Below are 18,267 nucleotides of genomic sequence, written 5' to 3' on the forward strand. Positions count from 1 at the left end.
TGAAGATACAGTGATGGGCAAAATCTAAATGTGGAAAACTGAACCACCCAGAGACTTTATTTGCCAGTATCTCTCCAGACCTTTACTTGTGTTGTTTCCTGTATTTATACAGGATAAAAGAATGAGTAAGTAATTTTGACTCTTGGCTTTTATTAACTATTAAGCAATGCAGTGTCATTGGTTTGTTACACAGTGTTGTGCAAAGCACAGGCAGCCTTTAGTGATCGTTCTCTCAAGAGTTCCTGCTGGAGAAAGAAAAGTGTACTCACTGCAACATATTATGGATCTTGTCATCTCCTTTTCCTTTAAGCCTATGTCTATTTTCCTGATCACAGAGGTGACAGCAGTTACATTTTTTCATGTGGAACTCACAGAACCCAGGGAACTCATCTACACTCAGGAACAATTTGTGTGCCCTTTGTATCCAGTTAAGTTAGAACTTATGTGCACCTGTTTCTTGGTGCTTCCTTTTTCAGATCAAGAAGAATGGATTAGTAATAAAAATTAATATAACTTATATCCTTAAAATATAAGTTATAGTTTCATAACCTGGCTTTCAAAGGAATGAAAGAAGCCTTAAAACTATATGATGATTATACTAAGACCATTTCTGGTACTCTTGTCAATAGTGTCAAGTAAATTTTTTTCATGTGATTTATTTCCACTTTGTATGAATATTTTAAGTTGTGATTGTCCTCCCTGGACCTAATAATTTTATTGTATTTATATCATAACAAAGATATATAAATGTTTCAAGCAAAATCTTCTGTGAACTGGCCTGTATACTTTGATTATATAGACAGGAAAAGTATATTAAAAAAAACAGGAAGTGAATGTAAAATTACAGAATATTAGGAAATCTTCTGTTGAAATGATTGCTTCTGAAGGCAAGAAAACAGTATCCTTAGTAATTAAAATTTTTTAACGTTTCAATCAAAAAAGAAAGACAAGATGAAAGTAGCACTAAAAAAATTCCCTGTTCATATATGTCAGGTGAACTTATACAGTAATAGGTGAAAGGTCACTACATACTTAATGGACAGAGACATTGGAAAAGGTGCTCCATAATATGCCCGAGGCTCTTTCTGCAAGAAATTTTGAATTTCTGATAAAGCTTCAGTATAATTCAATTATTACTGATTTTTTTGGTGAACTAATATCATAGAGTCACAGAATAATAGAATATCCCGAGTTGGAAGGGACCCACAGGGATCGTCTAAGTCCAACTTCTGGCCTTGCACAGGACACCCCAAGAATCACAACCATGTGCCTGAGACTGCTGTCCAAAAGCTTCTTGAACTCTGTCAGGCTTGGTGCTTTTTCTGCTTCCCTGGGGAGCCTCTTCCAGTGCCCAACCACCCTCTGGGTGAAGAATCTTTACAACAATGAGAAGAGGCTTGGATGCTTAGAAATCACAAACACAATTTTGGATTGAAGTGTACATTCACTTTCTGGTCAAGTTGCTCAGAAACTGTCCTTGCAAGAGGGTTATACACATTTGTTTGGTTTGAGGGTGCTAGTTATAAATATCTTGAAATATTCTTCTAGATTTCTGCTTGTGGGTTTGTTTCATTAAGTTATTTTGTACATAACCTTTCATCTTTTTACTCAGTAAATTCTACTCTTATTTTAGTCTTACTGTCTATTAAACTGAATGTCACAGTCCATAAGAATGTATAGCAGTATGTTTAAAAGAAAAAAGAAAGAAAGAATGAGTCAATTGTATATGTGTTTTAATGGGGCAGGAGAACTTTGGGAGATAAAGCAGAAAACTTTGAGAGCAACATAGTATTTGGGAAAAAAATACAAAGCCAATGGAAGTGAACTGTTTGTTCTTCCTTCCCTTAGAAGTAGCTCTGAAGAAATGTATAAACTTCAGTAGACATATACTAAATTTACAGTGGATTGAGTGAGAAGACCTTGGTTTCCTGTTTAGAAATATTCTTTTCATGGCCCCTAGAAAAATAAAATATGTGTGTGTTTAGTACTGCACATGGTTAATATTCCCTTCGAGATCTGCATTTGGAAGGAGGATAGACATATGCCAATTTAAATAGACTCTGCTTGCCAGGAATCACTGACTTAAACCTTTTTTTTCCCCCTTAAATTCTGCATCTGTTAAAATTCTGTATGAAAATAATTTACGACAAAATTTTATGCTTTATTTCTTCTTTTAAGTAATGTTTATGTAATTATGTCACCCAATTACTTGTATTAACATACCCTTGTGCACTTGATGGTTTTTCTTCACAGCAGTTGCCATTACAATTTGAACAAAAATATTCTCCTCAGACAAGCATCTTTTATGTGAAGGCGCTTTTAACAGAAAGAAACTGTTTCTTGTGAAAAAGGAATAATTCTTGTGACAACAATTGCTGACCTTTTTTCTCTTTTTGTTTTGTTCATTTAGTCTGGCTAAAATTACATACATATTCATGTATTTTAATAAGAACAAAGCATTACTCTTGGATATTTTCCATAAATTTGTTCTCATAAGCAATTTGATAGACATCTACTATAACTGTAATGGGGGAAGTTTGCAGTAAATCAGTCTGCATGGTTTAGAAAACTAGAATTTATTTCCCAAAGGCCCAGCGTTACCTATGAGATTAGAAGAAAATTGTCACTGTTTCTGTTTTAGAGTAGGGGCATTTTATAATTAGACTATATCATCTAATTGTTTAAAATGTATCATGTTTTGTGAAAGTGAAATCAATTTACCTCGCAGTATTAATTGTTTGTAACATTATGGGCAGTCAAAAAGTCTGGAAAACACTGAGCAAATAGCAGTTATGTTTTTCACTTGGGATTTTCTGCCCTGGCTCTGATCCCCCCCTCTTGCTAACCACAAAAGAACAGTCAATATGCTGGTTAACCAATATGCTTCTGTATGGAAAGCTTCTATCAGTAGTATCAGTGAAGTGGTATCACTAGTAAACTTGCCATTAATTGCTCAAGTACTACCTCGAGATGAGTGAGATGCAGAGACCACAAACAGGATAACCTGTCATTCCAGTGTTCTAGGCAGACTGTCAGGTTATGAGGCTGGCAGGATATATGAGCTAATGTATAAACCAGTTACACTCAGGGCATGAATGAAGTGTTAAGCATGTTTGGGAGAATACTTAAGATTCAAAATGAACAGTTAGATTTTTTTCATTTGTAGCCCGAGAACTTTGCCTGTATCTGTTAACTCCCTCTGTTTCATTTTCTTTTCCATTGCTATATGAGGAAGAAAATCTGATACTTTCACATACTGTAAACATCTACCCATGTAATTCAATTGAAGGACTGGAGCATTCTCTTGTAAAATTAAATAACTTTAAAAAAATATGTCCTATTTTGCTCCTCTCTTAATCTTAGCATAAGGACTTGATTAATTAATTTCAGTGGGTTTCTGCTCAGTTTCATTTTCTGATTCTCATATATGCACAATTCTTTGATAGTGGTGTTCTCGGAATAACAGGGGAAAGGTTATATACAAGCAAAGGAAAAGGCATTTTAAAAGGATTTGTTTGAATAATGATATATAAATACAGAAATACCTATTTAAAAAATGTAAAGGCTTTCAATTTTGACCTCATTACTTCAACTAGATCTTCCATTGACTCCTACAATACTCTCAATACTCTGGAAAATGTTGGGGCAAATGTTTGTATACTTTTTTTAATACAAACTTAGATACTTTGTATAAAATGGAAATACTTTTTCTTGAGTTCTGGGGCTGGAATCATGAGCCTCCATAGAGACCATTTGTAAAATCCCTTCCTGGCAAGGCCATTTGGAATGTTTTTACCTATCACCTCCAGAAACCGTAATATATGCGGAGAATGTACCTTCTTTTTTTTTTTTTTTTTGTTTTCACCTTTCAAAGCAGTGCTACAGTACTAATAGAAACAATTCCACCACATTGACATTTTACATAATTGTCTTTATTTTACTCTGATATGCCTTGATTTGATGCCCTCTCGCCACTTAATTTTGAAATTTTGGTGTTGTTGTTGAACAATCATTACTTTAACACAGTGCAAATAGTGAAGCAAAAAAACTTAGATTTTTTTCTTCCGCATTAACTCTGAGATTTTCAGACAGAAGCAACACTGCACAGGAAAATGCTGTGATGTGCTATGTCAGTACCTTCCAGTCTGGATATATTAACCCAGATCACTGTTTTTTTTCCTGCTGAAATAGCAGACAAAGACTCTGCTTTTTAAAATAAGCAACTACTCAGAGAAATCAGAAAGGGAATAGAAACCAGAAATTTCAAATTCCTGATAGTCATAAAATGTGCCCATCTCTACTATGTACTCATATAAGCCACTGTTGAACTTTACTCTTGTAGCAGATAGAACTGTAAGAAATAGAAAGTTACAGTACGTGGACAGGAAGAGCAAAGTACAGAAAAGCCATATAATTTGCCAAAGACACCTGAAACTAATATAAGATCTTCTTTTATCTTGAAATTAGAATTATCCTGTAGTTATACTGCAAGATTACTCTGGAACCCGAAATGAAACTCTGCTGTGTAACTCATATCTAATCCTGAAAAACATTTGCAAACAGAATAACAAAACAGAAGACAAAATTCACATATTTTTGCTGCAGAAATAAAGCCAAAAATTAAGAATATCTGTCACATTTTCCAAGTCAAGCCTTTATTTTCATATGAAGTCAATGCATAGGTTTAAAAGTACCCCATTGTATTTAACATCAGACTGGCGTATCCACTCATTAAATCACTTTAGATATTCTAGCTTCCACTGCAGTCTCCTGTATAAGTAAAATTGATAAGGTATACTTACACAATACTTACACTATAAATCATGATAAGATATAATATTCCTAAAAGTGTGTTAGCTGCAACCAGAGGGTGTAAATTTCTTGGGCTGTTTTCCCATTGTGCCACCTGGCCTAAATTCTACAGCGCCATAAAATAGCATGCAGAAGACAGGGGGAAGAAATTCAGAATTTTGCTATACCTTTTGTGGAAGCTCAAAGGATGAAGTCTGAAATTGATGCAATTCCACAAGTATTTACTCTTTAAAAGAATTAAAAAAAAAAAACAGGGAAGAATTGCATAGTGTTTCACCAACAAAAATGTAGTTCATAATTGCTCAATACATAAATAGGAGAAAGACTGCAGAGTATTGTTAAAAAAATTGCTAAGAGAAAAGACAATGTCAAAATGGTGTTTTCATGAATAAGCCTTGGAGAAGTCCAGAATTCTATGAGAACACATATATTTGCACTAAGGTGAGTTTAGATTCAACTGGCAATATAAAGCCACCTTAACCATAAATTTAAGTCTCGCTTAATTTGCCAGATAAGTGCAATTTGGTAACTAAATTTTGCTCATCTTACTCTTACACAGTGCATCACAGAATGGCTACTCCTTGAGGAAGATGAAAAAGATTTTGTGCCAAAGGAAAAAAAAAAAGAGAAGAGGATAATAAAGCAGAAAAGAAAAAATAATCCCAACCTTAGGAATCATGTGTGTTAGGGTAAAAAACTTAATATGTCAATGAACTTTTGCATCTGTTTTAAAGCTCTAGTATAATAAGAGGCATCCTTTAATTTACTCTGGTTCTGTTCCAGCAAAATGAGATCACTTCCTCTAGATAGAAATCCTAATTCTAGGAGATTTTTCTTAGTCCCAGTAGAATTGATATGATTTTGTATAACTGTTTCAACTCATGCTGTTAAGAACTTTCCCATGACTTCTGGATCACAGATTAATTCCAGAATCCCACATCCTCCAAGTCACTAACTGAAATACTGTGAAACTGCACATTATTGTATCTGAAAAGGGTATTGAGATCTTGTTCATGCTACTGGTACTTCACAGTCCGATTATTATAATGCATTTCATTTCAATCTTCCCTTCTCTCTTGAGAGTTGCCAGCAAATGGTCCAGAACTTCAGTTAGACTTCTTTTCTATTAGAGTTGTCACTACCATAGCTCTTGAATTCTTTATAGGCTCTAGTGATGTGATCTAGAATAAAGGCCTGCTTTTGACCTTCAGGCATTGGTATGGCCTTGCTCAAACTTACTTTTTGACCTTTCTGTCTCCTGGCGTTCCATGTCCTCTCCTTGGATCATCAGCCAAGCTGACTTTCCTGGTCTGCACTTGTCACCTTAAAGTAATGGTTACAAGTGTATTGATGCAGTAATGACTTTACAGCCCAGCAAGCTCCACTTCATTAAATTGGTTGTAATTTGAACTCTGAAACAAGATAGCATCTTCTGTAATTATATTTAAATAAATTAAGGTAAGAACTGTGGTATTTAGTTAGTGATACATTGCCTTTATTTATTCTTATACCTTGTCCCAGGACGTTGTATGCATAATTAAAAAAATAAGGCATATACTACCATATAGTGTGGTTATGATATATAAGCACATTGACATGAAATTTAATGGTGCAATTAGCAACAGTATTTTCTCTGTTATTCATAAAAGCTGTTGCAGTATTTTACACTGCTTCCTGGTAATTAGTATATTAGTAATCCAGGTAGTGGGGAGAGAACTATTATGTAATGTTAACTGCTTAATTTCAGAAACATCAGGGCTTTATACATACACAATCCTAGTTCCGCATTGCTTTTCCATCACAGTTTACAAATATGCACGTTTTGCTGCAACACAGGCTGTTCCTCACTTTGGAAAATTGAAGGAAAATAAGTAGAAGCTTTATAACCTGCATTCACTGGCCTAATTTCAGTCTCTTTAAAATCAGCGTGAGTCTAGCATAATTCCAATGAGAATCTTGTAGTATAACTCAGAAAAGGTCAAATTTAGGCACTAGTAACTAAGTGTATAGAGCATATCTCTTCCAAAAAAGAAACAGGTTTTTTTTTTCTATGTTCTTATGTGAAGTATAAAAGATATTCTTTTGTAATATTTGAGAGCTAATAATGGGATAACGGGTGTTGCATGTTTAATGCAACAGAGAAGCTGTCATGTTTCTCTTTTTTTATTTTCTTCTTTCTTTCCGCACATTCACCTCTTCTTGAACAGAAATAAAAGGTTCAAGGCTTGTCAGCATCAGTTTATAGATAGCTGTTTAAAAATAATGAGGTATTGGGTATTGTAAGGCTCAGGGCTGTCTTGCCAGACTCATTTATTTCCATTCACCTTTTGTCAGAATTGCAGACAGAAGACATTCAATTAAAACTTGTCACCTGTTGCCTGTGACCTAATTTGTATTTGTGAGTGTCACAGATTAGGATATGGAACCATTAAAAAATGTAAAGCAACAGTAGGATTCTTAAACATTTTATTCCACATTTTCTTTGAGTGAACATCTTTGTTTATGGACTGTTCTTCAAAGGAAATCAGTTGGGCTAAGAAATAATAGAACTTATTTACACGAAATCTCATTTACATGGGAAAACTGAGGGGATTTTATGCACATTCTTTTGTGTTTTAATGCATAAATGACAGTGCACAAATTTTCAGCATGTAGATGATTAGTTCATGCCAAGTTAATGTTCCTTTGAAGAGGTTGAGTACTGAGCTGTGTAAGTAATACATTTATCAGTTCTTTTGTCAAACTGAAAAAAACAAACCTTTGGGCTTTAACGTAAGAGATGTTTTTGTCAGTTCCTTTGCAAAAATCTATCTCATCCTTCTCATCTCCTCCTCCCAGGACAAAAGTGAAATTTCTGAAGTTGCTTACATTTGGTTGCCTAGAAACTTTGTTAACTATTAAACATAAGCAAAATCTGAAATAAAGGATTGGTTTGAAGCACTTGTTTTACAGAAGCAGTATTTTTCTTTTTTGATTTTTCAACCTGGAATAATTCACTAAGTATTTTAATTAACCTGATTATTTTGGGTTTTTTAATAATAAACTGTTTTTTGCAAATCATTGTCAGAGGAACAGATCAATTAGACAACTTATAGTCACAGAGCAAGTTAGATATTAAAATAATAAACCCTGTTTTGTCTTTCAGTCAATTATATAGGTTGGTTCATGAACTAAATTGTTTTATAGGAACCTCTAGGGGACAGCCAATTTTATCCCATATTAAGAAATACTTTTTGGTACTGACAGAATGTAAAGTAGGAAGATGATTTTTAGACTTCCTATGCTACACTAAGTAATGTGTTTAATTGTGCAGATAGCTATCAGAAGACAAAACACTAAAGCCTTCCCCTGCTAATTGTTAGTTCAGTTGTAGATCAGGAAAGCTTTAATGTGAGTCATAGCTTTTATCTTCTTTGATGACTTAGGACTCTGTTTTCAAAATCTTGCCTGCCTCGTAGACCCATATTTTACTTCTCTAACTGAATTTTTACCTGCATATGGTATCCAGATACTTTGTAAACTGATTTCAGAAGCCCTCTGGCATCTTTGTAATTCAGCACATAAAACAATATGCAGATCCAGAAAAAAAAGATAGCTCATATTATCCTATTTCTTCATGCACTGTTACCTTCTGCACCTTTACCTTACTGAGAGAGGTCTTTCATGGTTTAAAGTGGAAGTATTTTTTCCACTGCAAATCTTTCAGACTGAAGGGTTAATGCACTGGCCTCTAATGCTAAACTATAGAGGTTACTGAAGAGTCTACAGAGTATCTAGGTGACTGTGCATTCTTAGGTGTAAATACATTCTGTCTGTGTTCATAGTGGAAAAATAACTGATTTTTCTGTTCTATGTGAATAAAAGCAAAACACAGAGTTTATAATATTCACTCAAGCTTACTCAGCAATCTTAGAAATAATCACAGTATGTTCAAGTGAACTGGAACACTCTATCAAGAGGCTGTCCCAAAGGAGAACCACATCCAAACCTGCCAGTAAAATTCTTTTTGCACTTTCCAGTTTTGCTGTTAATCTGTTAATTTTTTTTTTCCTCTGTTACTGATATTCCTCTGAAGCTTGCCCATATGCAGATATGTGGATATTCATTCTTACCAGCCTCACTGTAAAATTTAACACAATGCTGGGAATCTTGCAGACATCTGTAGAAAATGGATTGTTAGCCAGTTACATGTATCAAAAAAAGAGATAGGAATATATTTCGTACCTATCAAATGCTGTTTTAGAGGTGGAGCTTGCCAGAGTGGCATTGGTGTAGAACATACCAGGTTGTCATAAGCCTCTTATGTAGGGTGAACAGGAAGAGAGCAGAATTTGAAATTTCTGAAGGAAGTCAAAATTGCAGGTTTGATTCTGACCTCAAACCTATTCTTTACTGATGTGCTGGAAGGTAGAGAGGGGTTTTTTGATTTATTCAAACGTTAGTTCATATTTAAATGAATTAGATTTATTTTTTCCAAAATATAAAGCTCCACGATTAAAGGTAGAGAACAATTTCTTACAGGCAGTCCTGGTGCGAGTATGTCTTGATTTGAAGGATTGGACTAATGCCTTCCAATTTAGCCTGAGAATTTCTTGTGGGTATGGAGGTCTGTGGAAAGGACAAGAATGTTTGTGGGTCAAGTGAACAAATGAACGGCGGAAACCTGTAGCCAGGGTAAGAAGGAGGGGATGGAAAAAAGAACAGAGATAGGTGATAAGGGATTAAAGAGTATACTTTTAATATGGCTTGGATCTGTATGGAAAATGAGATGACATGGTTCTTTAGGATTATCATACTGAGGACCTAATTTGCAAAATCCATAATAAGGACAATCTTTTTGATTATTTAGCATTGTCACAGTGGGTACCTGTCCCACATGAGGTCGTCAAGGCAATGTGAGAAAAAGACTAGAATAGAGAATAGAAATACTAATTTGCATTTATTGGTGAGGGAGGAACAGACAAGGAAATACAGAGAAAATGAGTTCAGGTTTGCCTGTGTTAAGTTTGTTTGGATTGAAGTACATGGTGGGTAGCTCATTTGGTACAGCAGCTCTAGTCTTCAGTTATTTCTGTGCAAGACTATGTAGACACATCCACTGTAGAGCAAGCGCCCAATGTAATTTTGTTATGTGTTGGTAAGCATTTGATAGGAATCATGCAAAGATTATGTAAGGAACCAGGGGGTAATCTTTTTTGCTAGAAGCTTGTATAGTGGCTATGAAAGCATTTTTTTCCCTCAAGGCCAGCTGGAGAATGTATTAGTATGTGTAATTGCTTTCTTTTAAAAAAGTAGCTATTGTATTGATTGACGTAGTTTCCCTCTCTCCATATACTACAGTCCTAGTCTAACCCTTGACTTCCGAGATTTGTAAATCATGTCTAAATCTGTTTCTACCCATTACTCCTGAACAGGTGAGTTCATGAACTGGGCATGTACTGAGATGTAAAGTGAATGTGTTGCACTTGAATGTTGGATGTAACTGGTCTCCTAACTGGTGGCAAGCCCGTTCTTCCTACTTGTACCCTTTGGTCACCCTGTTTTTCGCGTTGGTTTTGTTTATTGAAGGATTTTAAAATGGACACTAGGGAATGCAGAGAGACAACTTCCCTATCTCTAGTGGAGCTGTGTTCAGTGACAATAATGGATGTTTTGACCCTGAAGAACTGTAATCATAATACGTACAATGCAGTTCACTGGGTGATGTTACATGAGTTTATTTGGGTGGAGCGTGTATCTTTCTTTTCACTTCATGGTTGAGGACTGATAGAATGAGTGAACTGAGTTGCTAAAGACTCTGGCAAGCCACGTGCACAGCAGAGCTAAAGCAGATTTCTACTTAACTTCTCCCTGGTACATTAGCTAGATACCACAATATCCTCCTTAGTAATCTGAATACAGACTGTGTGGAATTATAGCAGTTATATCTGTGATCAAGATGTAAAGCTCCTCCTGCACCAAATGAAGATTTTTGTGGAAAAAATTGTTTTTCTTTCTTCCTTTTGTTTTTCTAACAGAGGAGGCATCAGTTGTTACTGTCTTGAGAGCAGATAAATATATCTTTATGTAATGAATTCTCTCATACAAGCTGTAGGAGTTACAGGTGAAAATGCATGAATATACTCAGGAACCTCTGGATTTCAGTTTGCTATCTGCCAAACTTCGAAGTTTTTATGGAATATCAGATGGGTACGGTTTCTTAAGCAGTATCTTGCATTGTGTTTACTTCCATAAGGACTCTGGGGAAGTAAAATACCACTTAGGGTGTGTTGGATTATCAGAAATTGATTCTAAAGTAGCTACTTTCTTGTAGTAGTAAGAGCAAGGAAATATTAGGAACCAAAATGATGGTAAACTCTGTATCAGTTTTAATGAAAGGGTTATAAACCTCTAATTTATAGTCTGTTGGTATTATGTTATCAAAAACGTTTTCACATTAGAATTAGTACTATTATAGACCTAGGTAATTTTAAAATGTGCAATGCAATTGCTCCTCAGTTATTTAGAATTTTCTTTTAAGGAAAGCCTTATTTGGAGGTATAGCTGTGTATATTACATGAGGGTGTGGGTCTAAGTACAATTTTGCTATTGTGATATTTGTCTGTATTTCCTTCCATTGAGTATGTGAATGGCTTGACTGTGTATCTCATCAAATGAAAAGGAGGTAAAAAAATTGTTCATCTTGGTAGATTTATATTATTTTAATTTAAGCTTCAGTTCCATTACCTTTTGATTAAACATACTTCTGTCTGATGCTTTCCATCTTTTATCACTATGGAATCTGCTGCCAAGCAGAAAGAAGGATGGCATCTGAATTATGCAGAAATCATTTTCTATCTATTTTTCTTCAAATGCTGGGCAGTCTTTTTCATAATCCCACCAATATTGCATGTGGCTAGTTCGAATCCTCTGCCTATTTCTGAATATTCAACTATCAAACATTGGTCTTTTGCTATTTGTTTTTATGGCAATGTATTGTCCTGGATGTCATTTGCTTCAGGTGTACCTCAAGCTCCCAATTCAAGGGTGAAGAACAGTGAGTTATCATTAGTTCTGAAAAGATTTGAGCTATCAGTTTTTAAAGTGGTCTTGTAGTTGTGCATTTCTAAGTATAACTTTAAAACCAAACAAAAATAACCATGTTCTGTTGATTGGATCACCATAAATTTTATCAAATAGCTTAGACCACAAATCAGTCACAAGTTATGTAGGTAATTACCATAAATAAGATTTCATTCATAATTATACACTTATTGACCTCTTTGGGTATGTGGTTGGTTTTTAATGTGATTCACAAAAGCATAATTGGTAGCATACAATGAGAAGGGTGCTTCTTGAGTTTGACAGAGTGAAATACGCAGTCTTCTGCAGTAAAACAAATGAAATTTCACTGTTAAGTAGAGGTGATCATTACCCACTTTCCTGGTGGGCAAAAGCTATTGAGCACTGTTGTATACAATTCACTGCATTATAGTCGCAGATGTTGGTTGTGTCCTTAAGCCAAGTATCTTCTGTGTTAGTAACCTTTAGAGATGCCAACAGTGCGCCTGGGTGCTTGAGAGTCACATGCACACAAAGCCTTCCCTGCGGAGAGAGGAGCATGGAATTAGATCTGTAAAGTGCTGTCTTCCTTGGGTCAGCTAGTGAGTGTTGTCATGTGTTAAGCTTCATGTCAGCTTGGACAGTAGGAGATAGAACAACAAAAGAAAGAAAGGACAAAAGCAAGAAATACAAGCAAAGAAGGAACAAGAAATACAAGCAAAGAAGGAACAAGAAATACAAGCAAAGAAGAAACAAAACCTCCCCAACAAACAACAGTTGGCCCTGGATTTCTGGCTAGTTGGGGAAATAATTTTTCTTCACCAAAACCCAGTCAATCCTCTTTATTTTTTAAGAATGAAAGGGGATTGACAGATGTTTGCTGGTAACTAGACTGCGCTACCAGTGCAGGTTCACAAACAGTAAACTCTGTGCTGTGTTCTTCTTGCTGTGCACATAAACCATAACTTCTTTGGTGATGGCTTCCCCTGCTGTCCAGAAGCCAGTTCTGGAGACAGTTTGTGCAAGGGAGAAGAGAGATGGGAAGTAGTAGAGTAGAGCACAGTAATGGCAGTAGAAAATATAAATAGAGGGAGGAGAGCTAAAATAGACAATGAAAAGAAGAGTGAGAAAGTGAGTTGCACTTTATTACATTGCTCACAGGGATCATTGATAAGTAATGTGTCCTTGCATTCTTGTGTAGTTAAGTCCATGTCATCAGGGACAAATTTTGCACTTGGTATTACTTGTCCTGTTGCCCTGCATATGTGCCAAGTTTTTCAACTTCAGTATTATGTTACTACTTGGTTATAGTCACATTCATCCTGGTTGTCTGGAAATTTGCCTGGGTGACTCAGAAAGAAATATTTCATTGTTTTATAGGACCTACCATCTTTCCACCTTTTTTCATTTTGTTGATGAGAGCAGCTGTAGCTTGTTTCAGGAAGGTAAACTCCTATATATCTGTACTAAACAGGTAGCAGAGTGCTTTCTTAAAGCAATGAACAGTATGGAGGTAGAACACAAATGTTAATTCATCACTGATGACATCTAAATGCATAGCTGTACAATTTCTTTCAAACCTTCATGAACCATTTCAGGTCTTTAAACCACATATATATTCTGACTTTACTAAGGATACTTAGTTTGTACCCTCTGGCTATGTTAATCCATCTTAATTAGAAGCATTGGTTTTGACTATCTAAACTTTATACAGCACTCGTTTCTAAAGTTCTAATTCTCTGTACTTCTCTACTCATAATGTTAGGCTTCTATATCTCTGAACTTCTGCTTCTGGCAAAGATGACTGAAGATCAGACTCTTTCAAATGGAAGCTAAACTTGTTAGCTGTTTGTAATAATATGTAAAAATGAATGAATGGTTTTAAACAAACAGGAAATTATGTTGTGTATTTAGTCTTGCATGTGTGAAAATCCGAACAGCTTGCAAATACTTGTAGTGCTGATTTCCATTGCTTTCTGAAATTAATCTTTTGAAATAAACATGCTTTTAATATAAATATTGGAAGGCAGGAAGCAGAAGATTGTTACCTGAAAGGCAACCTCATAATACATTTAATTACATGTTTGCTTATTTTTCCAAATGTAGGTGTCCGCCTAGACAGAGTACGTGGAGGTCGCCAGAAGTACAAGCGCAGAATAGATGCAGAGAATAGCCCATACCTGAACCCTCAGCTAGTTCAGCCAGCAAAAAAGCCATGTGAGTACACCAGATACACAAAATTTCTCTTTGAGTACAAGGTATTGACTCCTAGTCCTCTTTGCTAAGCTCCTTCTGACTGGAACAGGGGTTTGGTCAGAGGATATTGCCATGAAGACTATATCAATTTAGCTGTTAACAGGTTTTGTTTTAAATATGCTCATCTTTCTCAAGTGGAGTTGAACAGAGAGTGTTTTTTACAGGTGGAAGTGTATAAAAGCATGGTTTATGCAGTGCAAATTTTACATTTACAGGTTATCTTTATTTTCAGTGGTACATAAAATGGTTCATACTGTGATCATTAGCTCATTGAGGCTTCTACTTTCAGATTTCACAAGAAAGTGATTTTTGTAGTTTTCACTAACTAACTGAGTTCGACTGCTCAACCTCCCAATGAAAATACATTAAGAGCCTCATTAATTTATACCTATAGATTAATACACTACCTAGCATTAGATTAAAACAGCAATATGCCACACTAATAACAAAGAAGAGATGGGTAGTTTGGGCTCTAGTACCCTCTTCGATTTTTTTGCTTTGTTTTGTTATGTTTTAATAATGTCCTTGATTGTATCTTGCCAGGCTGAAATTAAGAGGGAGAGAGAGAGATGATCATCTCATTGCTAAAATACAAGTTCCATCCTCTTTGCGATTAACTAAAAATAGTTAGGGGTTTTGCTTTGCAGCTTATATAAACTCAAGCAGCGACTGTACTAATTCCATGAAGTAAATTTAATAGCATTATAGCTGTAGTGCAAGAGGTTGGTGTATTACCCTGAAAAGGCATAACGCCGTATTAAGTATTGTAACCTCCTCTGAATTCAAACGAGAATACACACGTCCAGTTGCTCCTACCGAGAAGGTTAATTTGCTCCTAAAATGGATAAATAAGCCAGAGAAATAAGGAGGGCAAATTCCTCCTTGTCTCCCATTTGCCTCTGCCCCTAAACCTCTGACAAAACACATGTCAGTTTTAGCCTCTTGAAAGTACCTGGCTGTATTGAAAATGGAATTTGTTTCCGATCGTGTTCCCCAGTAGGGGACAGTGCTGTGTACAATACGTTTGAGCATATGGGGATCTGGAGAGCAAATAAACAGTCTTTGAACTCTAAGTGAAAGGGCATTTTAGCTGTGTCAAAGAAAAAACAGCCAGTTTTACATAAAATTAAGGCTTAAGTGAACATATGGCATAGTTTCCTTTTGCCTTTCCAAAAAACATTATGCTGATTATATTCCTTCAATTGTCCAATCTGGCATCTTCTACTCAGCCTCCATAAGCTGTCCCACTGTTCTGTAAATACAATCTAGGGCTGCACTAAGCAGATTTTGCACATTATAATAAAAACTTTCTGATAATACAATAAAATTTAATAAACTCTAATGCTTAATTTCATTAGAGGTTTAGTTTTCCTGGGTGCACAGATTTTCAGTTTTTCAATTACTTGATATTGTCATTGAGTAGAAAGATTGGTAGCCTAACATACCAAAAAAGCCAAGACCAAACAGACCAAAAAAAAAAATAAATTCCAACCCAAAAGCTCCAAGCCCTTAAGGCATGAACTGAGGTTAATGCAATTGTACCAAAACCCAGGAATCTCTGTGTAAACCCATGATTACTGCAAAGTGGTACTACATTACCTTTAAGACTATAACTACACCAATTTCTTTAAGCTCCATTTGTCTGAGATAAACTAACCTCCTCATAAATCATTGCTCATTATCTAAGTGCCTCCCTTTTTCTTAGCTTGTCCAATTACAAACATTTCTGTAACAAACATTTATAAAACTTAATTTTCAAATCTTGATGGATAAGTGTCCAGACTTGAAACAGTTGAACTGGGTTTGTGTGGAAGTAGCCTGGGAGATTTTCTGAACCCAGACTGATAGTTTGTGTGTAACAAAGGCGCAGGAATGAAAATTGGGTTCTATTGATTCTAATTAGGGAAACATTAAATAAGATTTACCTAGAAACAGTGCTCATGGCTATTCAATTTCCTGAGTGATGGAGTTTTCTAAGTACATCCAAAATTTTCCAATGTTTTATACTAGTGCTTGAGCCAATACATGTAGCTTTTTCCCTCTACAGGGTGAGAACAGGTGCCTGGAGGAACTTTCCTACAGCTGCTTCTGATCTATAGTGTATTTTCCAGCTTCACTATGGACTCTAATGGTCTGCTTGTAGATCTTATTAATTGCAAAATCAAAAAAAAAATAAAAGAGATTTTGTGAATCCTGAATCAAAATATACAATATTCCTGAATCATTTAGAGAATGCCATTGGTGAGGAACCTCATACAAAAATGGAAGAGGTTCTTTGGCCATTTCTTCTGTTGTATGGAAAAAAACCCCATAACTTGGGGATGAGAGGACATTCATTTATAACTGGCTAAAACATCACAAAGTTGAAGTCCTCAACTACATATGTTTAGATGTTAAGAAACTCTGTAATTCATTTATTCTACTTTTCAAACCATGTAAAAATATTGGAATTTGGGAGGAAGTAATATTAATTTTTCTCTCTCCCATGTTTTCTGTGTGAAATTGAACAGGATATGAAGAGACTGTTTAAAAGAATTAAAAAAATGTCTAAAGGCTGTTTGCCAATATAAGTTGAAACTATCACCTGTCATCTTTAAATAAGAATAGAATTCTTCATTAATCAGTTTGATAATCAGGAGAATATTGAGATCAAGAATTGCTCAGTTGGCCTGATTCCTATAGTTCATATAAAGCATGAATGTATCCCTTTGTAATAAAACATGCTTGATGTGATGGTTTCCAGTTGGCTCTTGCACTTATTATATGAAGGACTAACATATATCACAACTTCTGACACACAAATTTGGAATAAGGCAAAAATTGTTGAGACAGTAGATCAGAATCAAGGAGTCTGTGTCACCAAAGAGCAATAAAGTATCAGAAATCTGAATCAAGTGAGTATGTTATGGAAATATGTCATGGGCACTGCTGGGCAAGTCACATCCCAGTCAGCTTCCATTGCAGGAGGACAGTGTGTTCCATCCTGTGACTTATATGCAGATGGCGAAAATTATACTAACTCTGACAGCTTTCTCTCCAGTCAGAAAATACTTGGCATCTTCTCCATTTATACCAAGCCCCATAACTCTTTATCCCACCGAAGGGAACAGATTCATATAAAATCACTGAAAGGTGCCTTTTGGGCTTTAAATTCTGATGGTGCATTTGAGGTCACAAGATGTACCTACCATGAAAAATAAAATGTAACTATATTGGGAAATATAGTAATGTATCCTGTATTAGGAGGCTTAATGAATTAGTCCGTTTTCCATTCTTCAGTTCTGCCTTCTCAGAGTAATAAATCAGGCTCCTGTATAGAGATAAAATATTTCCATTGTGCCTTCACATAGTGCTCATTTTATGTTTATCCTACTTATAGAACAGCAACACTTATTGTAAATCTTCCAGGCTCTTCTCCTCTTTTTTCCTCTCTGCACTTTTCCATATAACTTAATTGATTATTCCAAATAGATTTCACAAGTCATCTGGATGAAAAAGTAAATACTACACACATGAATGGAAATGCTACATAGATAAAAATAAGCAGTATGTGACTATGATAAAGTATCATTCTTTGCCCAAAACAAGATTTCTGAGGTAAAATTTGCATACTTTTATAGTTTTACACTCTTTATTCTCATTGATTTTAAGGTTATTCCTATTTGAAAATGAAAGGAGATATTAGGGTATTTTTGTACTTAAGAAGCTAATTGTATACATGATTCTAAGTTTCTGTGTTTCGCTGAACATGAAGTTCATGTAAGACAACACCTCATTTTTCTTACAGCATAGGCCCCAAGGAATACAGGTTCATTCTTAACATTTCAACAGAAGGATACTCTTAATTTAAGATATTTGAGATAATGAATGCTTAGAAAGTCCTGAGATCAGTTTTGTGGCTATAGTTTAACAGCAACATCTTAATAGAAAGAATGGTAGTTGGAGTTGCTGACAGAAGGTGCAGAATTCAGTGACTGACTAACTGCTTCTGGTAGTTACTCGCTCAAAAAATACACTTGCCTTTGGGAATGGGAGGGTTAGAGGAAGGCAAAACTTTTCTATTTGTGCAGTCCAAAGTATATTATAATGCATGAATCTTTTTCTATAAGGTTTGTACTTCAGTAACAGAAGGTAATCATGTATTTCTATGTTCCACTA

The 18,267-nt window shown here is 35.3% G+C and overlaps 1 protein-coding gene across 41 annotated transcripts in view; it reads left to right on the forward strand.

Moving 5' to 3' along the window:
• Positions 1-18,267, forward strand: part of ESRRG (estrogen related receptor gamma) — a 397,162-nt gene that overhangs the window by 329,909 nt on the left and 48,986 nt on the right. For all 41 annotated transcript variants that reach the window (XM_064648204.1, XM_064648200.1, XM_064648217.1 and 38 more), the window contains one exon: positions 13,960-14,070. In XM_064648204.1, the coding sequence (XP_064504274.1) occupies positions 13,960-14,070 (111 nt within the window). The remainder of the gene's footprint in view (positions 1-13,959; positions 14,071-18,267) is intronic.

This window comes from Pseudopipra pipra, chromosome 3, assembly GCF_036250125.1.
Source record: "Pseudopipra pipra isolate bDixPip1 chromosome 3, bDixPip1.hap1, whole genome shotgun sequence".
NCBI lineage: Eukaryota > Metazoa > Chordata > Aves > Passeriformes > Pipridae > Pseudopipra > Pseudopipra pipra.